The sequence below is a fragment of the Atractosteus spatula genome, chromosome 9, assembly GCF_055471065.1.
Source record: "Atractosteus spatula isolate fAtrSpa1 chromosome 9, fAtrSpa1.hap1, whole genome shotgun sequence".
NCBI lineage: Eukaryota > Metazoa > Chordata > Actinopteri > Semionotiformes > Lepisosteidae > Atractosteus > Atractosteus spatula.
The window spans coordinates 49,295,473-49,318,237 of NC_142714.1; the positions used below are offsets into that span (position 1 = coordinate 49,295,473).

Sequence of the window (22,765 nt, forward strand, 5' to 3'; positions counted from 1 at the left end):
ATGCAGACACCCTGAACTGCAGTGGTGAGATAAAACTGCTCTGTGGAAACCGCTTAGTAATTTCAGCATCCGCCTCGCGACAAACCTGTACAGCGTTAATAGTCTGCATGCCGAACAATGGTGGTGTGAGTTTTTTTCCGAGGGCTGTTGAAAATGGTGCCAATTAGGTCTGACCCATCAATGGTTCTCCGAATTCAAAAGAAAAGTGAAACATGAAGAAACCAAGAATAAGATCCAACCACACAGGCAAAAAAAAAAACAGCGAGAAAGGGCAGCGCTCTCTGACTCGCGAGTTGAGGTGCTTTTTTATAGATGTGGAGGGGAGCTGCGATCTGTTTCTGTGATAGGTGCGGTGTACTGGCGTTTGACATCAAAAAGATAGCAGGAGATTTCACCTTGAGCAGAAACTGATTACATAAATGGAGAACAAAACGGCAAATGTCCCTGAAATTGAAAGATATAGGTTATGATAACTGTTCTCGCATGGTTGATCTCTCTTTATCTAGAGTACGTGAAATGTTATTTCTGTTACTGTTCTGACTGTAGCAATGATGCTCCGGCAGATAACCTACATGTTTAAGTGTCTTCAGACAGTACACATGGCCTAGTTAAAAGACAGAAAGCCAATGCTAAATGAAGCTTCATCACTGTTAAAAACAGAAGAAATGACCACTCTTCAAGAGAAGGCTTTTGATGTTAGCAGAGTCAACCTTCAAGCTCACCTACAAGATTGCAATAAAGATGCTTAAATGAAAACAAAATAAAACTTAAAGTAAAACTCTGTTATGTGTCTCTTACCAGGCTGTGTTAAGGCTGTTATAAGCATGACAGTAACTATGTAGTTAATCACACCTGAGACTAGGAAAAAGTACATAAAGAAATATAGTAAGAACGTACAAATCTATCTCAACTATTCATTCGGGTTAAATTTAAGATTTAAGTTTTAAAAAACAAATCCTTTCACAGTCATATTTAACATTCAAACTTCAAAGAGATCTGACACAAATGTTAAACCCTACAAAAGACAACAACCAGATTTAGAAAAAAAACACATGCTGTATATATAATGTAGATTTGACAGCACAGATGAAAAAAGTCCAAACATTCCTTTCATATTTGTTGCAGGGTTAAACATATGTTGAAAATGTAAACTTGGCAGAAGTAAAAAGTTTAATCTACACAATTAGACACACAGACACCCAGAATCAAGCCCTGATGTGCACTCTCACACACACACACACAGGGAGGTCTTCATTCCTTAAACAGAATGGCTATAAGTGAGCATATACAGGAAATAAATACCAGTTTTTCACTCTGAAGTGATGTTATCAGCATTTACATGCACATTAAAGACCAAAATCTTGACTGCAAAGCATTAGATAAACCTCAACCTAGACATACTGTATTTTAGAAATGACTTTGTACTGTAGGAGTAACTAAAAACTACTGATATAATATAAAACTAATATAAAATGAACAAAGAATCTTTTTTTCAGAAATGCAAGCAACTTAGAAAGGGTGGTGGGGTGAGATGATCCATTGAAAGCAACCTGCAAGCAGCACCATGGTCTGCTTAAACAGCAGAGTACTGGGACTGTTAAAAACCAAGAGGAAAAGCTGCCAAATTGAATTTCTAACTTACCCCTTACAAAGTGTGCTAAACCCTTTCAAGTCTTAGGAATGACAAAATCTCTTTGAACACAGTGTGAGCAAGATACTGAGGCTGCAGATGTGCACTGAAGCAGAATTAGGCAACGGGCAGATACAGTACAGTAGGCTCACTGCAAAAGGGCATTGTAAACAAAGAGCAGAAGGCACTTCTTCACACAAACTATTGTGAGTGTCTGGAATAAGCTACCAAGCCACGTTTCTGAAGCTAGTACCCTTGTTTCTCTCAAAAAATTACTGGATGTCACACATTTAAATTATCTGCTAGCAACCAATTGAGCTAAATAGGTCAAATGGCCTCCTTTCATCTGTATCCCTACTGAGAGCCAGTTTAATTTGGGTGTTACAGGGCATTCAGACGTTAAATACGCTGGAAGTAAATGGAGATAAAGTGTAAACAGCAAACCGGTAAAATTTCCAAAAAACGAAGAAATTAGGACTATATTAAATCACCCCTCAGTCCTTTGACCTCACTCTGGTGAAAAACAAACAAACACAGGAGAGAACCTTCAGACATCTTATTTTTGCATCCACATTTCCTGTAGCTGCATAGTTAGAAAGGTCTTGGCTAATTGCACACCATTACCGATGAAATTAACAAGAAACAGATCGGCTTGTTTACTGGAAATACAACTGCCTCCAAGCCCACGGCAGAGATGGGGCGTTTACTTTCCTGCAGCCTAGTGTAAAGCATGCAGCGCAGATGTTCAGCTTGCATTTCTTCCAGCTGTGGACGCTACTAGCCTGTAACGTTCACAGTAGACTCCTTGTTGGTCAATACCTGTGACAAATGTAAATAATGGCATAATTTAACATATGTCAGGTCTATTCTATAAAATGTCAGTGCATCTGCTTCAAAAGAGAATCTGCCATATTTCCATATAATAGGTTAGTAAATGTAAATTGGTTCCAGAATGGAGTGATAAGAATCTTTCAATGCTCTTTGTATAATGCTATTGGGAAAACCAGTGTGGACTGTGGTTACTCTGGATTTTGAGGCTAGACACTACATTGCCTTAAGACTCAGACTGCCTTCCAAAGCAGAAACTGGCTGCTACGTACAGTACATGCTTGGAACTGTACCAGAGGCCGTGTACATTGTTATATACAGGATATGTGTTTTAAAGCAAATTTGTACAAAGTATTACAAAATAAAACTTCTGAAGTGCTTAAACATTTCTTAAAAAATCAAAACCACCATGAACTAAAACCATGACTGTTTAACCTACAGTGTGTACTCTATGTCAGTCAAATGAACCCGCCTTAACGATCCTAGCTGGCCAACATCTGATCCTTTATTGAGTGGGAGTCCTTTGAACTTATCAACAGAAGAAGACTGAATCTGGGGCTTGTTGAAGGAGAAGCTGCACAAGCGTTAGCACTCCCTGTGCTGTGCATGTGTCTGGGAGTGGCTCTGCTGTGCACATTTGCCTGACATGTAATTATTTATTAATGGATGCAGATGGCAGAATGGAGAAAAAAAAACGGTTTGCTTTCTCTACCCCTGACACTGCCTATTATCTAGAGCCTCGAGTGTGAAAGCTATTAGGCAGCTCTGCCCAAGAGACAGCACGCACGAGGAGGAATGCTTTATGTGCTTTTCGGAACAGGTTCATAAACTGATCGTCCGCAAAGCTTCTGCAATGGAACATCATGTCACTTGCACACGAATCGCAAGCGCACTGGGGAGTTTAGTGACGATTGCTAGGAGGCCTGAGGCTGAAGGCCCCCTCTGAACCTGGGGTTAGTTACAGCAGTGTTACCACCTTGCAGCCTGATCTTTTCCCAAGTGAGTGAAGGCCTGCAGGGCAAACCAGGTTGCTCGTTGTGTTGAGATACCAGTAGGTGGCGCTCTTCCCTCTGGATCAGAATCCCCAAACCAGTGCCCCAGTGTTTTTGACACGGTGCACTGCCCTGCAGGAGGTGCGATATTAAACTGAGGTTCTGAGGATTGACCCGTGAAGATCTCATGACACTGTTCATAAAAGTAGGGGTGCAACCCTGCTGTCACTGCAGTATTTCGCTCTGGGCTTGTAAATCTTACTGGCCTCCCTTAATTCAAGGGGGGAGTCATTTCTGACTTCTCCACCTGGTTTTACTGTAGGGAAGAGCTGCCAGTTCAAAACGGCTCCTGCCTGTCGCTCGGGTGGGGCTGCCCTTCGGTGGGAAGAGTTTCCCTTATGAAATGGTAAAGAGCTCTGGAATATTTTGAGATGGAAAGCTTTATAATGCTATTACTGCCGCTGAATTCAAGGTCAAGGAAAGGGCTCAGGTATTTAGATTGCACCGTTAAGCACGCAAACAAGCATACTCGTTCACTTCAAAATATAATCTATCACCACTCTTCTTAATATCAGGGATTTTTAGCGGAGATAAGAAAGCACTTCACAACTGGATCTAGACAACAAATCAGAGAATTACTTTGTTTGCATATTCATCTGTGTCCTGACCTCAAACCTTAAAGGAAACTGCTTTTGAGGGTTTAGAAAAAAACATTAAAATCATATTAAAAAGGCCTGATGTGATTATCATTTTGAACTAAGCATCTGTACATTTCCATCAGTAGCCTTACCTCCAGCATATACTCAAGCGATGTTGATGACATACTTGTTTCTTCTTGTTAATGGAATAACCTCACTGATTTAATTGACAGTAGCTATGACCAGAGGAAGCAGCTGTGGTCTGACAGAGTGCCATGAGGAAAGGCTTTTATCTTCTGTGATCATCTTGATAAGACACCCTAAAATGGCCTATTTACTGAGACCTCCTACTTTGCCCATGAGCTTTCTTTTAGACATCATTTGTTTGGTTTGTCATTTTCTACCCTATTATGGAGAAAATCAATGAACTGGTTGCAAGACCCAGAGTTCATTAAAACTCGGTATGTCCCTGAGAGCAGAGTTCGCGAGAGGCCCTGAGAAATACCGACACCCACAGCTGGCCTGTCAGATCGGGCTCTCTTGGTGTGTTTACTGTGATGGGGGGAGGTAGTCTCTTTTTTCACTTTGTGTCTCCGCATGCAATTAGAGTTACATGGGCTGTTGCTAATTTATGCACCAGATATGGAGGGCAATGCGTGTGCAAGCGTCGTGGGTGCCCCTCCAACTGTGTACCAGTATTTCAGTGTGTCAGACAAAGCCCTGCTTATCTTTCTCGTGTGTGAAGTGTGAAGGAGAGTGTCAACGGCTCGTGCATCGGAGCATCTGGAAGGCTGATGCGGCTGATTGATTCAGCAGGAGTCCTCCAAAGAAAGAAAATGTGACTGTTGCTGTAGCCTGAGCCCTGAATCTTTTTTTTTATTGCAGAAACCATCAAGTACGTTTAGCCCATTTAATACATTGCTTTTTTTTTCCAGATCTCTACTCCATTAAAACCCCTTTATTATTAAATTGACAATCGGTGGAATTGATCTCACAGCTAAGATGCTAGCTGCATTAAAGCACTGCAGTGAAGAATAATGGAACCACAGTATTGTAAACTGCCCCTTGCTGTACAGTTTAAAACAGGCCTTTCATCATCAAAGTCCAGAAAATACATTCCACTCTGCGAGTTTTAGAAGCTTTCCTGCTTCTGCTCTGGGCATTAGTGTGTGCTGAGGTCTGCGTCCCTGCTTTTGTGTTACATCTCTGGGTATTTGAGGGAAATCTTCATTCTCGGACTGCAAACAGAAAAGCTGAAAGCTGGGAGGAGAGGAGACCATGTGCTGCAGGGGTAAAGGCAACCCTACCACTTCCTTCCAAATCCATTATAAGTCCCCCTTCTGAATAATGCAGGAGTTCCCAGCTGTGTTGGCTGGCTGTAAGCCCTTTACTCAATTGAATCCTTATTTATGTTAACAAGTTGCTTGACTGTAATCCTTGCAAACTGTTTCTCTACTCAAAAGCTGGAGATCTGCTCCACTGATAAAAAAGGCAACCTCCAGCAGGTTTAGAATCCGAAAAACACAAAAGAGCTCAAATTGGGTCCATTATTAGGTCAGTGAAGGGTTCAACTCTGTAACTGAGAGCTCAGCTGAAACACAAACCAGCAGGCGTGGGAGGGTTGCAGGACATTGGGTTGGGAACCCCTGGGCTAATGCCTACTTCCTTAAGCGATCTTTAGCAGGAAGGCCAATTAAGTAAATGAGGCTTCGTTAAGCTATTATGGAACTTGATGCTAACTCATAAATCCTTCAGTAGCTGCACACGTTTGCGAGCATATGATTTATGACCAGCTTCCCATGCTGTCACTGATGCTAAGTGCTGAGCCGTGCTGATCTCATGAGGATCCTGAGGACATGGCTGCTCGGTGCTCCACAACATGGACACTTGTGGGCCTGCTGCAGAGCACAGAACTGGTCCCAGCTCTGTAATGTTTACACTCAGAGCACACTCTGAGAAAGAACAAAATATCGCAGACATACAGCCCACATGAAAGAGCCTAGGACGGTGTTCTTGTCCCAAAAAATGTAAAACTCTGCTCACTTCACATGAGATGCTTGTTTAAGCTATTATTTTCCTGATGTTAGAGTTCAATTTTAAGACCCTGAGAAACTCCAAACCACAAAAATTAAAATCCTGTGGCTAGTACTGCTCTACCAGCTTCAAGAACTCCTTTTGGACATTTATTTTCCTCAAGGACTGAATTAACAACCAGCATTTATGCCCACGTGGTGATTTTATTTCATTCCTCAAAAATTGAAACAAGTTCTTTGCCAATGGGTTTTGTCAGAGCCCAGCTTCTTATAAAATGCAAAGCAAAAACCTGGATGATGTTTCGACTGGCATGGAAATATGGAAAAATGAAATACATGGGGCTTGTTTCCTGGTAAGAGGTACTGGTCAATTGGGAAAGATCCATGATGAATAGGATGACATTCCAATACTAGTGACTCAGGTTGAAGGCTGATGCTGTCCAGAACTAGCTCAGGCCTGCTCCATGAATGGGGAATTCCTTCATGTGCTTAGGAAAACAATGACACACACTACTTACTGTAAAGAAAAATCCAGGGTGCAATACTTACAGGGAATATTTTCCAGCACTACACAGAACAGAGCCATGAGAAAGAGAGGGGAGTGGAATACAGTCTGAATGTACTGACTGCGCCAAACAGGAAGAGTCAGAGTGTATGAGAGGCCATACTTCTCCACGGCAAAATTAGGCTGCTCTCTGTGCAGTTCCTCCTCTCTTTTCATTCGGCACGTCTGGTGAAAACCCACCCCTGGAAACGTCATGGAGAACAACTCACCCCAGCGTTAGTTTCCCCACGGCTGCTTCACACTCAGTTGTAAAAAAGGCAGCGATGAGATGAGCGTCTACTGTATAGCAGACCTTCCATGATGTACAAGGGTAAGACGGTAAAGTTTTGTACCTGCCCTGTTTCACACTTGTCACGCGTGTTTCTTAAGCAGTTCTCTCTCGCAGAGCCCTTTTTATAAAGAGCTCAGGCTCAGTAAGGACCATCCCTAGGATCCAATTTAAATACACAAATATCATAAACAAAACCACTGTTAGTTGTTACATATATAAAAAAATACAGATCTGGGTGACAGCGGACCCGCTGCGTGTGGGAGTGGTTTCTGCACGCTGCTGGGTTTGAGGGTGAAAAGGCCCTTTGTTTTGGGGTTCCCCTGGACATTCGCTGACGATCCCTGGCTAAGTACGTCTCTAGGTATAATGCTCGTAGGTATAATACTTCTGTCAAGTCCCAGTTTCTTATGGCAGGACTATATCTATCCTACACATGCTAACTTTTGCATTGACTTAAAAACATAAGAACAGTTACAAACGAAAGAATGGTCAATCTATCCTATTTGGTAGTTAGTACTTAATAGATCCATGCATCTATTTTAGTCATTTCTTGAAAAAGGCCAGGGTATCAGCTTCAACAACATGACTGGGTAGCTGGCGCTGCACTCCCACAAACCTTCTTAAAAAGACATGCCTCCTGTTGTAAAAGTGCACTTCCATATAATTTTCACAAGTGTCCTCTGCTTAACGTGTCCAGGTTTATTCTGAAAAAAATCCACAGCATTGACTTTGACAGTGCCTGTTAGGACTGTCTCTATTCAAGACTACTAAAAAGGCTGTGTTCCTTTAGCCTCTTGTGTCAGAGCAGGACACTTAAGTCTCAGAATGCATTTAACAGCTCCTCTCTGGGGTGATTCCAGAGCCGCAATACTATTTTGTATGAGGCAACCAAACTTGTACACAATCTTTTAAACCCTAACCTCAAATCGACCTCTATCCCTCGCAAAACCCTAAATGTAACTCCTATCACCTTTACCGTGTTCTCTCAACCTTTCCTTTCAGTGCCAAACTCTCACTGTCTCTGTGTGTCAAGTTACAATATGCTTTACTGGCACAGCTTACATGAAAGGTATTGCAGGAACGTGAAGGCACTGAAGCAAAAATTAGAAATGCACTTTCCTTCTCTCTGCATCAGAGTGGAAAATAATAACAATGACGAAAGCAAAAACACATCGGGGACATGTGGTTGGTGTAACAATACTGTGACAGCACCACCGCCCACCTTCTCAGGAGGCTGACTGGAGGGAGAGAGGAGGGGGGTTTTGGGGTGTACGCATCTCTCCAACAGGTAGTCCAGGGGCGGCATCAACGAAACCTGGTTTACATTCTGACCTCCTGATGTCCCTTCAATGCTGCCGTATGAGCAAACGAAGTTATAATGCTTTGCCTTTGCAGCGCTTGTGAGGTGGGCTGGCCCCCCCGATGGCTCTCAATGTCTGCCTCAGCCAGTGTAGGCTCTCATTGGGCTTGCAGGCTGGAAGTCTGTGACAGGGATCTCCCACTGGGTGGTGCACAACTGGCAGAACACCAGTGGGCCTGGACTGACGTACTCCAGGCCTCGCCACGGTGCTGGCAGCGAACGTGCTGCACCACTCCCCAGGCCCATTGCGACGCTGCACGGCGAGGCCCGCTGCGTGAGGCGCGTGAAATGCTCGTGGCAGAAGAAGGATGTGAAAGCGCCACTCTCTCGCGGTGGACAGGCTGATATGAGCGCGCGGCTCTGCCTCTTCTCGAGACCTGGCTCACGGACTCCAGGGATCCTCCCAGCTCCGAGCCACACACAGCAGCCGGTTCTGCCGGAGCGGAAAGCCTGGCTCCCTGCTGAGGAAGAATCCAACACCATCCAGTTTCCTAAGGGATAGCAGCACCTTCGGACAGGCTCAACGGGCCCTGTCACACATGCAGTTTCATTTCTGTTATTTTAATTCTTAATTCCGATTATAATAACCACAGACTTCAACTCTGATGTTGTTTACACTGTGGTTCTGATTCGGGAGGGACTGTTTGAAGAAGGATCCTGTCTTAGACAGATGCAGGGCAAAACTCCCTGGCCCAGGCTTTTATTCAAAGAAACTTATATTTGTACCCATTTACACAAATGGGCATCACACTCCAGGGGACAACGCCAGCATCCCGCCTTGAATTCGAACCCACTTCCTCTTACGAGCCCAAAGCCCTTAACCGCAACACTACAGTGATTAACTGGCGAAAGACTTCTCTCCAGGTGGATCTTATGACTCATCAGCGAAAGGAATTTAAAACGTGTGAGAAACCTGCTCCCAATTATTGCTAGGCAATTAAAAAAAATGAAACTGGTCTGAATTAACACTGAAATAACCCAGCCAGCTTACAGTACGTGTGGCAGGACATGTAACGTGCGGCCTTATGAGAGCAACAGCTGCTACTACTACAAACAAAAAAAATACAGGAGGAATAGTGTGATGCAATGCCAAGTGGGGAGAAAAAACAAAGAGAAAAATGAAAATAAAACCATCACAGACGAGACCTCGGGCTGAGTGTTAGTCAGTCGGCCCACTCCAACAGGATCCCCTCCCTGTCTGCGAGCCAGGGAGGAAATTAGGGAATACAGTGAAGAGCTGTGGGACTTTCTGGAGATGTACTGTACTTGGGCTGCCGTCGAGCTGAGCACTCACTCACTGGACACACTGCACAGCACACAGCAACACAGAGGGAAAACTGCCAAACCCATGGAACTGATGAGAGACTTTTCTGCCAAACTCTCCTCTCACCACCAGGCGTAAGTACAAGTCTGTTTTTTCAAGGGATCGTTTATTTAATGTTTCTAAATCCAGGAATATAGAAAACAGCCTGCCAGTGTGTTTTCTTTTTGTAATCTATCTTGATTTAAAGGCAGGACCTAGCTTTATAATAATGTTTTTTTCTTTTGGCAAGCAGTATCAGGTTAAAACAACACTGGTTCAGACTAAATTATTATTATTACTTTTATTTATTATTTTTACGGGGAAGCCTTCACACTTTTATGAAGCCTAACGTTAGTTTAACAAACTGAAACGAAATATTAAGAAACTCCCACTTTTCATTAAGAAAGCATCTCTTTTGGGATTCCTCATCCAGACCAATTAATGAGGCAAACTGCTTGAATGGAACCTGTTTGCTGAAATGGGATTTAATCTGTCGTCTAAGACACTTACATTTTCAACAGCAGAGCAACTCAACAGGCACTCAGACGTCCTGGAGTTCAGAATAACACAAACATCCATTCATCCGTTTTCTAACTGTTTCTTCCAGTGTAGGGTCGTGGAGGAGCCAGAGCTTATCCCAACAAACAGGCTACACCCTAGACGAGATGCCAACCTATCGCAGGGCTGACACAAAGACTTAAACACAAAGACACACTTACATCTAGGGCCAGTTGTCCCAGAAACCAGTTAACCTACCAGTATGTTTTTTGAGTGTTGAAGAAAGCAAGAGCACCCAGAGGGGACATATGCAAACATGGTGAGAACATGCAAACTCCACACAGACAACACCCCTAGCCTGGAACTGAACCCAGGACCCCAGCGCTGAGCAGCATGAACACTAACCACTGCGCTACCGCGCCACCCACAACATGGCAACTGCAGATGGTTCCAAATGAATTTAAAATAAGAGGAAAACAAATCTATAACAACCCTACTCTCTTGTTTTGTCCTGCAGGAAGGTAAGGGGCTCTGCCGGGGGTTCACAGTGGGACCCCCGGTATGCCCTGAAGAGGTACCTCCTCCTCAAGTACCTGCAGGTGCTGGTTCTGCCCTCTGGGAACAGCCTGGTGTCCACCCTGGGCCTGCTGGGCAGCCTGTATGCCGGCCTGCTGCTGCGCTCCCCCTGTGTCTCCCGCAAGGCCTCCACCGTGCTGCTGTCCCAGCTGGCCTGGGCGGATGGGCTGGTGCTGCTGCACCGGGGGCTGGGGGTGCTGCAGGGGCAGGCCGGCGGCCCCCTGGAGGGGCTCCGCCGGGGGCTCCTGACGGCCAACGAGCATGCCAGCGTCCTGCTGCTCAGCTGCCTCAGCCTGGAGGCCTTCCTGGTGATCCTGCGGCCGGTGGAGTCCCGGGCCCTCCGGACGGCGCACGGCGCCCAGCTGGCCTGCACGGCGATCTGGGCGGCCGTGCTGGGAGAGCTGGCCGTGCTGCAGGCCGCGGGCTACCACCAGGCCGCGGGCTCCGGTTTCCACGGAGATGAGGGCAGTCTACTGTCCCTGGTGCTCCAGATCTGCCTGCAGGTGGCGCCCCTCCTCCGCGTCCTGTCCCGCGGTCTGGGGGGGTTCCTGTGGCTCAGCAATGCCTACATCTATTACGCACTGTACAATCACAGCCACCTGCGCAGGAAGGGCAACTTCCACTAGCGCAGACAGTGCTCCAGGAAAAGACACTTTTTGCTTCGGTGCTCTTTTATTGCAATGCCTCATTATCTTCCCGTGTGTGTGTGTGTGTCTTTTTTTCCCCCCAAAGTGCAGTAAACCTTTGGTTTTACAGACTTCGGATCTAAAAGACAGAATCTGCCCAAGGGGAACCGGTGGCTTGCAAAATCAGAAATACCGGAGTTCCCCTCCCCCTCCGCCGTAACGATGAGAGTCGTGAAGTAAAAATAAAAAACTTAGGTCTGAAATTCAGGTGCCCTGTAGCGCTAGGACAAATGCTTGCGATGGGTTTTGTAAGGTTCAGCAGAATTCTATTACTGATATTTATTACACAGGGAATAAACAGCTTGTATATTAATGATAAAGGGCAGAAGGACATTTTTGACTGTATTGATTGCAACTGTTTAGAAAATAAGTCAAAACATCCACTAAGAGTATATGAATTATCATGTTATTATGATAATTGCGCGTATTAAAAAAGCCGTTTGTGATTTAACAGACATTCGGCAATAACGCAATCCCTTCCCCTCTGTAAGTCCATTAAACCCAGGGTTTACTGTATTTACGTTGCTTTTCGATGTATTTGTGTTATTCTATCGGACTGCATGTAAAACTTTAGTTCAGGGCTCAGCTGGGAACCATTACTCAGCAGTCTGAGGATGCGTAACACGGGTGTTATTGTGGAAATGTATTCAGGCTGCTTCCACATCCCCGTGAGCAATCAAGACTGCTCACCTTTGAGTTGTCGAACGCAACGGCTAAGTACTACTACTCTTTCAGGAAAAGCTTATTTCTCCCACTTTTCACTGAAACATCTGCGTGGGCGGGACAGGAGGAGGAGTGTCCGGGGCTGTCGAACCAGACCTGTCCAGGAAAAACAGCCCGTCAGCACTCTGTAGGCAGCAGCCCTGGACCGCTTGCTCCGCCTCGGATCACCGCACAGACCGCTGCTCGCCAGCGGACGGGCCAGATCTCCAGGATCGCTTCTCAGGCACTGGCGATTTGTGGAGAGAAACAAAAAAAAAAACCGGGGAGGAAATACGAGTTCTCTCATTCTGCCCCGTGCTGGTTCACGTTGAGCTGTAGCTGAGTAATGCCAGACGCCTTGCCCAACAGGACAGACGAAAGGAAAAGCTTTCGTGACGAAACGCAGCACTTTCCCGCGGACCCCGTGATTCACTCCCATCGCGACCGTGTTAAGGGGTGCCTTGGCACACGCTCTCTGTGACGTCACAAGCCCTAGCGTTAGCGCCAGAAGGAGAATTTGCTCAGACTCGAAGGCACAGGCGCGGTACCTTCGCGAATTGTGAAGCGCACTGGGATCATATGGGTTGACTCAATGCAGAAATGTGCAGTCACACACAGGGCTCTGGATTGTGCACTGAAAAGGTTATGGATCCAGATACAATTGTACCTCAACTCAGACAGCTCGAGTAAAAACCCCGGTCTTGTAAATGGATGTTCTCCATTATGTGAATTGGTTCCATTATTAATTATTATTATTATTATTATTATTATTATTATTATTATGTGACTGTGATATTACTAATATTATTTATTTTGGTATTATTATTTAAAACGTGTACATGACATTTGTTTGAATGAAATAAAGTATTTAAAAACGGAAAAACGGCAGTGATTTGTGTTGTTTAGATGTTAGCTTCACCTACCCTACCTCATACAGATCTTCAAATACGGGCGCATACGGTAACTAATATAAGAACACTGAACTTGCGTTAGCTAATTTTTCATAATTGGCGTCAGGATAATTCAGTTTTTAAACAAAAGCAAAGGCAATGATCATTTCAGAAATAAAGGTTCTATTCCTATGAGCCCTGTAACTGTGAATTATTAATAGTAAATGAACTTGGACCGAAAAAAAAGTCAAGATGCAACAAAGGTGTTTTTTGAGGAAGTTAGGGAGTTTTAAAGTAGAAAGCACAATGATGAACCAACAAAAACAAGCTGAACAAGGTGATCAGGACAATGCGTCCTTGGACTGAATAACATGTCTAATGGAGTGACATATTATTAGTCTTGACATTAAATCTTAGATGTCCCCTCTCATCCACTCCTTCTAGAACATACTCTCCTACCTTCCAAATGGAGGTACCAGATCCCTTCTATAAAGAGCAAGAAAGCATTTACTTCCTTTATACCTACGTAAAAGTATTCAATTGTAGAACAATGAAATGATTGTTTGAAGGTAGGGATCTTATTATTGTTGTAGTTTCAGACACCTTACTAATTGTCTGTTTTAATCTTATGATGGTGGACAAAGTCCTGACTGAGCAATGTTGGTAAATGTTGTTTTGGATTATGGTACTGTAATATTGTCATATATGTTATGAGCTCTTGATGTGAGATACAAATTCCCTTAGGGTTAATAAAGGTTAAATCAGATTAATCTAATTCAGTACTACCATTAACATGTGACGTACACAGATTGTCACATGGACTTATAAACGATAAAAAAAACTTTGCAGTGCAGATAAGAGAGTGTGTCAAGTCTCAGTTGTTGGCCAAAGAGAAACCCTTCAGTGTGGTCCAAGATAAACACTAGGACCCTTCAGAGCCCCATAGCTTGAGGCTGTGGGATGAAAGAATGTGATCTGATTTCTAGAAGCAAATTGAGTAAAATAAACGATCAAGTACCAATCAGATGAGATTGACCTAGTGGGGAAATCCAATGCAAGGATTAAATGCCACTTACCGGTCAACATAAGCTTTAAGTTCAGTGGGAGGAAATGGTATTACAGAATTACAAAAGGAAGACAAGAGGTTTATCAAATTAGCCTTTATGACAAATAAAGTCTGTGACAATATAATTGTATCTATAAACAATTTACAGCTGACATTGGGAATTACTTACATTAGTAGAGGTTAACGGCTCATTTATGGTCATTTACGGTCCTTCTTCTAGGGTGATACTTGTAATTTATTATGCAATAGGAGTTCCAAAAGTGTAGGTTTTTTTTTATACAAAAACGACACATGCGAGGATGTCACTGGACCCATGCTATTCGCTTGGTTAATATAATCATCTCAGAACCCCGACCAAATATTTTCCACGACCCAAGCCAGGAAATGAGTTTCCATCACGTACAGCCATTTTGGTCCATAGGGAAAAGATTAAAACCCAGATGGTATGAAATCCTTTATTCTTTTGTTAAACGTAATTACCGAATATTTTTAACTGCTCCCTGAGGCTTGACAACACACCTCCCAGAGTTTGAGTAACACACGGTACGTCACCTGTAGCCTGGGAGCTCCTGCCATTACTCATTCTGAATGAAGAGCTTCTCCCCTTCTCGTCTGGTGCGTCTGCATACTTATTTTCACCTAACCCGTAGTTTATCAAATCTTTTCCAAATTATCGCAGCTGCCCTCACCCCGAGTTCTCATGTCTCACTGTCAGGTAGACTGCGAGGGTCCGAACAGATGACCCCTGTCTATTCTGAATGTCTTTTTTATGGGGTCACATTGTTCGCAGGTGCAGCCAATTTCTGGCTTTGCTCATGAGAATGTCAGATTCTACAGTTTTGGGAGTGTCCATCATTGCCTTCTGGCAGCTCTAACCCCCTTTTACACTCCCAATTCAGCTTCCCTGTTACACCCAGTTATTCAAAGACTTTGAACTTAAGCAGTTACCAAGAATTTGAAGCTGATTGTAAACTTATGCAGTGGCTTTCATCAGAAACGGATCTCAAAGGGCTTTATGAAGCCAGCAGACGCCAGCTCAAATAAACAGGTGTCGCTCTAAGGTTCATCAAGCACTGGGTCTTGAGAACACAGCAAACAAGGCATAGTGTTAAGAGCAACAGCACATATGAACGAACACAACATCTAGGGAAACAAAAGTGCTTCAACAGAGACTGCAGACCAATCGAAATTTATCCATACAAGAGTTATGTTTTCTATGGAGTTCTTGTCCTACAGAAGAATTACACAGTCCTGAAAAAAAACTCTCACTTCTGATGACTGATTTGCTTTTAACATTAGGAAGGCTAAATTACATTCACGAATAAGATTCAGCTCTGGTTACTGCCGTTCCTGTTACTGTTACAGTAAGGCTGGAGAGAGGGACACTGCGAAGAGGAAATAACAAGTCCAATCAAGTGCTCATCACACTGAAGTGCGCTGACCTCAACCAGCACTCTGCCCGATTTCTCGAAACGCAGGCTTCCTCCTTCTCAAATCTTTCACTTGTGTCGGATTCTCATCTTCCTGGTGCGGGGGAGGATGCCGCTGTCCGGTGAAGGCGAAGGAACAGGGTCAGCGCGAGAACAGTGGAGCCTATCGGCCAGAGCACTGATCACTCCCCTGAGACGCTGCCGCTGTGCTAGTTAAACATGAACTGTGTTTCAGTGAACCGTTCTTGGCTTCAGCACATGAGCATTTAATTAAAATGTCAGTAAGCGCAGTAATTCTTACAATCATGTATACCACAAGGGAGTCAGGCTCCTGCTTGAAACCGTGTTGATGGACCAGTAGGTGCCGGCCACCTCTCTGAATAACAAAGTCTTCCATGTGTGTTTTTTCAAACTGTAACAAAATACTGGACACCAATTTCTGACAGGCAGTGCCAAGCTAAAGAAAGTGCCGTCTTTGGGATGAGAAGCTAAGCTAGATCCCATCCAAGTCGCAGAAAGTAAAGACATCAGTGTATTTTTGACAAAAGCAGTGGGATCAGTGAAATCTAGAGTCCATGTCGGGCCTCAGTCCAAAACAGGTGGGCAAAGCCATGAGGTCAGCTTCATGTCGAAACAACTTCATTAACTCAAGGAAGGCCCGGGTTGTGCAAGCCAAGAGTGGCATGGTCCGAGCTGGTGGAGGGACCATGACTCGCCCCATCAACTTTATCACTGACTGCAAAGGAGCAAGATTCAATGCACAGAGGCTGGTAAAGCAGAGGACAAAAACAAACACTGGTAAAGACAAAAGTCAAAATCTAACAGGCCCATAACATGTCTGTGGATCGAGAGAAGTGGACATGTGTGGACGGTTCTTTATTGTACTGTACTGCAGTTCAGATTGCACTTCTGCAGTCCTTTGACAGGAAACACCCTCAGAGGGGTACACCACTAACGAGGAGAGGAAGTGCCGGAGGGTTTGTTATGTTTTGAAACATTAAACAGAATGAAAAACGTGTTCAAAGATTTTTTTTTAAAGTCTGCAGAGAGAGAAGGAATATACCAGGTTTAGAATCTTTGTAAAAGCGGCACTGCTAGAAAATGATTCTGTAGGTTTGATATTAACACCATCTGCCCCGGAGTTCGCTGTAACAGCTCTGGGCCGGTCCATGTGGTTAGACAGGTTCCTGACAGATAAGCCTCACTCGCTGTGGAGGTGAAGTGTTAACACAACACGCCTCTTTCTTTATTGGCTTTTCTACCATTTATGGCAGTTGTGAGGCACAAGTCAGCCTGTTTATTTCTGATATAAAAGATTTACCACCCTTGTTTACCACGCTAATAAACAAAAAATTTAACAGGCCCTTTAAAGGTCGCTCTTAACTCTGTTTCATGACTCTCACTTAGAACAAACCTCTCGAGGGGGGGAGGAGGGGGTATATGGAAGGAACACAGCCCTAGATCTTATCAAGCCGTGTGCAGCTACCGACCCATTTCAAATACTCATTGCTCCTCCTGTCAGATACTGTGTTTTTTTTTGGGTTGTGGCTTTGAACTAACTTTTGCACATTTTCCATTGAAAATCCTCAGGATCCCAGGCTTGTAGGGCTGCATATTACGAATGCATGAATAAGATAAGATCATGTTATTGGCCATATACAATTTCTTGCATTAGGAATTGTCTTTTTTGCAGACCCCAACTTGCTCTCCATGAGACACACAGTCAGGGAGAGAAGCTGGGGGTCAGAGCGCAGGGTCGGCCATTTATACAGCGCCCCTGGAGCAGCTGGGGTTAAGGGCCTTGCTCAGGGGCCCAACGGAGTAGGATTCCTCTGCCGGCCGCGGGATATGAACCTTCCAGCCACAGGCGCAGATCCTTAGCCACAGAGCCACCACTAAGCCCCTTTTTTTTTAAGATCTGTATCTGAATACAGATAATACTGGCACCCATCCCATTCCTAAATACTTCTTCTAACTCAGGGTCGTGGGGGGAGCTGGAGCCTATCCCCGTAGGAAATAGGTGCAAGGCAGGACACACCCTGGGCAGGATGCCAGCCTACCGCGGTGCACGCACAGACACAGACACTCACACCGGGGCCAACTTTCCCAGAAGCCAGTCAACCTGCCAGTCTCGGGACTGCGGGAGGAAACCGGCGCGAACACAGGGAGAACATACAAACTCCACGCAGACAGCACCCCAGCTCAGGAGCTGAACCCAGGGTCCCCAGCGCCGTGAGGCAGCAATGCTCATCACTGCGCCACCTTGCTGCCAGCTGCTGGAATCACAACACACGAAATGTTTTAGGAGTATTCAGTGACCTAGATTGATCAAACGCCCTCAGATTGCCAGCATACATTCTTACACAGTATCCTTATTTACCACGGAAGCAGGCTTTGCCCACAGGGAGCGGCAGGGACAAGCAGACCCTCCTCCCGGGGGGAGGCCCACTTTAAAGCCCAAGTTTCGTACAAGCACGACACAGTCAACTTTTGGAAATAACAGCTTTCATGCAAAATACGAATCATACTGTTAACTGAAACAGGGCAAACCAGGTAATGGAATCTTCAATGAATGAGACAAAACAGGGTGCTGGATTAATGTGCCTACCTCAGGATGGTGTGTTTTCATGGGGACACCCTGTAACCCGCTCAGATAGCAAAGAAACAGAAAGGCCCTGCACTCTGGTCATAATGTTGATAACTATTGGGATCTTTGCATAACTGAGTATTAAAGGCATCGCCTTCTGCCAATCTGAAGCAAATTAGAGTAACTGTTACTTTACTTCTCATTATATGGCTCTATTCTTAAATATCGGCACCGCCGATCTCTAACTACAAAGCACTTCTTTGTAGTTTAGTTAAATTAGTTACCTCTAATTACCAAAATCCAGCCATTAAGAGTACAAAACAATAAATATAACCATATATGCGCAATATCCTGGTTTCCAGAGCTGCCCCCGTGTTCAAATTTCATATGAAATGACGGCAGGAGGGGACAATCGCCTCAGGTAATTACAGTGAACTGTGGCCCACTTTCATTCTGAGCCAGTTATCTGATGTGAGATAAGAACAAGAGACAAGTTGGTACAGGGGTGTCCCTCGCCGTGACTACCCGCAAGCGAGTCTGCGCTCCGGGTCTGATTAGGGCGCTACGTGAGCGTGTTTCTGTGTTATCGGCTCGAACATCGGCGAGGAGACACACGGATGAGTTGCGTGGATTGGATCCTGTGCATGTCTGTGACAGAGTGAAAGTATTTGGTCAGGGGTCATCGGTTTCTACTGTTTTTGCATAACAGCAATTAAACATGAAAACATTGCTGTGGCGTACGGGGAGACGGGCTTGAGACTTCTAAGTACTTCTCCTAAACTAAGTTTACCGAGTACAGGGATCAATTTCCAGCCGCGGGTGTTGAACTACATTGTTAAATATTAAAATACTCTACAGATGCCATACACGCCAATAACATAAAGTAATGTTATTATCTAGTAAAATGACCGAATAATAACATAACAAAATACATTATTTACCTTTTTCTCTTATTTATTGTCCTATCGGTAAACTCTAGTAGTTCAGGTGGGTGGCTGCGTCAGCATGCGTAGGCTGCAAAGGAACAAGTAATAGGTTTATTCCACGCTGAAAAAAAGAAGAAAGAGAACACAGCGTTTCGGCCGTGGAGCCTTCTTCAGGTGTGAGAGAGACAGGGCAGTAGGCAAAGGTAAAGTAGCAGGAGAGCAAAGGCTGGGAGAGAGGAGGAGCGAGAGGCGGGAGCAGGGGACAGAAAGAGAGGCCAATCAGGAGGTGTGAAGTCAGGATAGGTGAAGAGAGGTGTGAAATGAAACCTAAGTAAATATCCTTCCCGTTTTTACTTCATTTCTCCGTCCCCGGGAAAATAACACGTAACAATGATACCAAGTCCACATTTACTTCTGGAGACGTAGCACTGTAGCGCACAGTAACCCCTCGGTTTCGCGGACTAATGGGGAGAAGAGGTGTCCGTTAGTCCAGAAAGTGAGTTAAATCACGAATAGTGTTTTTTTCAGCCGGGAAACATTGTTATATGAGAAAATAGATATACTACATACTGTATAAGCTTTCTGGAGTTTTTGACTTATTTTAACTATCATAATCAACACCATCAATGAAAATTGGTTCTGTATCTTTTTATCCTAGATATACAAGCGCTTTATTTCACGTGTCATGTGTAAATATACTGTATAGAATTCGCTTAAGCGTTTGAAACACAAATATCCATCCTAAGCAATTGACCTACCACTAGAGGACACTGTTGAAATTCCTGAACTATGTAGTATTTATTATTCTACAAACAAAAGTTTAGCAGATTTAGCAGAGACGTCCGATAAACCGAGGGTCTACTGAAAAACACACGAGCACACAGGATCGTGTGTACCGCTCATCATTGGCCAGTAGGTGATGCTGTTTCATTAAAAAAGATTAGCGAGGTCTTGGAAAAGGAGCGACCAAAATCTTTCAGCGTCCTTCACGTCAATCAACACGGTGATTTCGAATGACCTCCTAATTCGTTTTCACTAACCTTGCAAGCTGGATCTGTTCGTTTGTAAAAACTACATCCATAGAAGTGTTATACTGACGTCCTTCGATGTGTGACTCAAACACGGACAGGTTAATTCAACAAGTCAGCATGTCGAGGCGTCCATTTTCGAACCGCTTCCTGCGTCCAATTCAGGGTCACCGGGGAGCAAGAGGTCACCCTGGGCGAGGCAGTCAATACGACTCCTCAAGAGAAAATCGATCGGACTTCAGTCAAGGAAAGCACACGCGCGCCCCCTAGTGTTCAACCCTAGTGATGCTTCGCCAGGAGGAGTGTTTTTTTTCCTGCCTTTTTGTTCTTTTCCCTCATTCGTTGTTGTTGTTGTTGTTGTTGTTGTTGTTGTTTTTTCCACCTCGCCCTGCAGGATGCACAGAGCCCTCTCTTGACACAGTGTGCCTTTACTGAAGTCCCGTGGAGTTTCTCGAGAAACTCCAGAAAGCAGCTCCGGACAGGAAAAAAAAAAAACGAGTTGTGGTGGTCGTGGGGTACAGGCAAAGGGAAAGTGGGATCCCTGAGGGCTCCTGGAAGAAAGTGTAGAGGCCGACAAAAACTCAGAGAGAGACGAAAGCTCGGGAATGAACACTGAACGTTTTCCATCGCAGCTCAACTCTATGAATTATTGGGCGAACTGGGGAGACAGCACAGCTCGCAACAGCTCTCTGAAGGGGAACCTGATTCCTATATAAAACTCGCTGGGCTGATGCCCTCCAGGACCAGGTCTGTACTCGGACTCCCCCAGTTGCAATGAAATTTCCCCTTTTTTATCAGCTTGAAAGCTGGGCTTTCACTGGCACCCCGTGTCTGAGAAGCCCTGTGTCCACAGTCAGTCCACACGTGAGCCTCTGAGTGCTCTGTGTGTGTTTCTGTGAGCTCTCTTCTGCCTCGTCATGTGCCCCCTGCACACACAGAGAAGGGAGCAGTAGATTTGGAAGGACCTCCTGGTTTTGGATAATGGACGGTGCCCTGGTTTCCCTATTTGGACTGTTCTGGACTTGTTGGCCTGCGCCACGCCCTCTGAGCACCGGATCACTGTCGCCACTCCCGCCTGTCTCTCATCCCGTCCTGATCCTGCCATTTTTCCCCCTGGTGTCCCACTCCAGTCACTTCCGGATCATACCGTCTGCACTTCACAGGAGTCAGTACCGGCTCCTGTTACAGACAGGGCCAGGCAAGAAAGTAATGATCCCACGTCCTGTGAGTGTGCTTGCGTGTGTGTGCACACAGCCTCTACAGAGGTGCCCTCTGTGTTCACAGTTCACAGTACGCCAAGCACGTGTGAAGAACGGTTTTAAAGTGATCACATGTGGGCCAACCCGCACAAACTCTGGTGGATTTCATAGACTCCACTTCTTACTGTGTCCTATTGTAACCTGGTGATGGAAAAACACAAACACGAGTACAAGAGGTGAAATTCATCCATCCATCCATTTTCTAACTGCTTTATCCTATAGTGCATGGTGGGAGGAGCTGGAGCCTATACTGGCAAGGAGCAGGTGCAAGGCAGGACACACTCTGGATTGGATGCCAGTCCATTGCAGGGCAGACACACAGACACAGGACACGTTTTTCCAGAAGCCAGTTAACCTACCTGCATGTCCCTGGAGTAACATGAACTTAAAAACTCCACACAGATAGCACCCCAGTTCCAGATTTGAACCCAGGGCCCTTGCACCGAGAAGCAGTGCCATCATGCCGCCACAGGGGTGAAACTGAAAAGTAAAACTGAATTGCAATTGCATCAGTCCGTTGATGCTCTGTTCCTTGGTATCTGGGATCAGCTCTGCACTTCTAGCCTCGTGGCTCCAGCAAGCCTGCTGTGGAGGGGCTTGACCTTGAATGTTGAGACTGGAGCCTCTGAGCGACCATCATTTCAATTAGCCTGCTGAGGACTGGTTGCTAGGATATCAGAGCAATTAGCTTTACTAACTAAAGAGGTAGGATTTTGGAGGAGCGCTGCTAGCAAGTTAATTAGAGGGAGTGTTGCTGGGAATAGGCGGGTTGGGAGCTCAGGAAGTGGTGTATGATACTTGAAAAGCTACCAGCTTGCTTTCTCCTAATGCTCTCAACAAGGCAACAGCAGTTAAGTGACCAATTAGTGCTCCCAAGTGCCACACTGACTGAGTTAGTCAGGACAGCTAGACCACACACACAAGAGAAGGACTGAGCAGTGTTAACGAGCTGACAGAAAAGCTGTGTTTTTCTGTGCTAAGAGAACTGTAATGTGGTGAATGATGTCATCCTAAGACAAACGCTTAGGGTTTCTACAGGTATAGTCACACAGTACTACTATTTTATTTTTAGATTTGGCTGTGACACTTAGTGTTAACAGACACAGAGATTAACACCCTCTGCTCTTAACAACTGTGTGCTGAATCATCTCCATGGAGTGACTCTATCAGGTCAGTTTTGCAGGACAGATAGCACTTCCTGCTGCCCAGAGCACGCCGTTACCTTCTTCTTCAAACTGAAGAAACTGAACTGAAGAACCAAGAATCAGCTGGTTTGATTGAACAGAGCAGATGCAAAACCCCTCTGTCCAGAGCAATACAATTACTGTACACACTCACAAACAGGCTTCTGATCAGAAATTACCATGAGTGTTTTCAGAAAACCAATCCTCTAGAAACTGAGGTCTGTCTTGAGTCTGCCTTGAGGGTTCCCAGCCCTTGTCCTGGAGGACACATGTTTGCTCATTTTAGGCATCTTTAACCCTGCGTGGAGAGGGG

General features: G+C 45.0%; 2 protein-coding genes across 2 annotated transcripts in view; one reads left to right on the top strand and one right to left on the bottom strand.

Annotated features, from left to right (window-relative positions):
• Positions 1-19,188, bottom strand: part of cysltr1 (cysteinyl leukotriene receptor 1) — a 47,277-nt gene extending 28,089 nt beyond the window's left edge. Inside the window, exon 1 of the transcript XR_016091525.1 lies at positions 18,997-19,188. The gene's annotated coding sequence lies outside the window, so the exon portion shown is untranslated. The remainder of the gene's footprint in view (positions 1-18,996) is intronic.
• On the top strand, positions 9,666-12,965 carry LOC148828750 (type-1 angiotensin II receptor-like). The gene is made up of 2 exons (XM_088926053.1): positions 9,666-9,715; positions 10,636-12,965. The coding sequence occupies exons 1-2, from the start codon at positions 9,666-9,668 to the stop codon at positions 11,318-11,320; spliced, it is 735 nt and encodes a 244-aa protein (XP_088782179.1). The 3' UTR covers positions 11,321-12,965.
• Positions 19,189-22,765: the final 3,577 nt, after the last annotated feature.

Bases quoted from the DNA above. Each gene is read 5' to 3' on its own strand.
- LOC148828750 (XM_088926053.1), top strand. From the start codon at position 9,666: ATGGAACTGATGAGAGACTTTTCTGCCAAACTCTCCTCTCACCACCAG. The intron at 9,716-10,635 runs GTAAGTACAAGT...TTTGTCCTGCAG, and splicing joins CTCTCCTCTCACCACCAGGC to GAAGGTAAGGGGCTCTGCCG.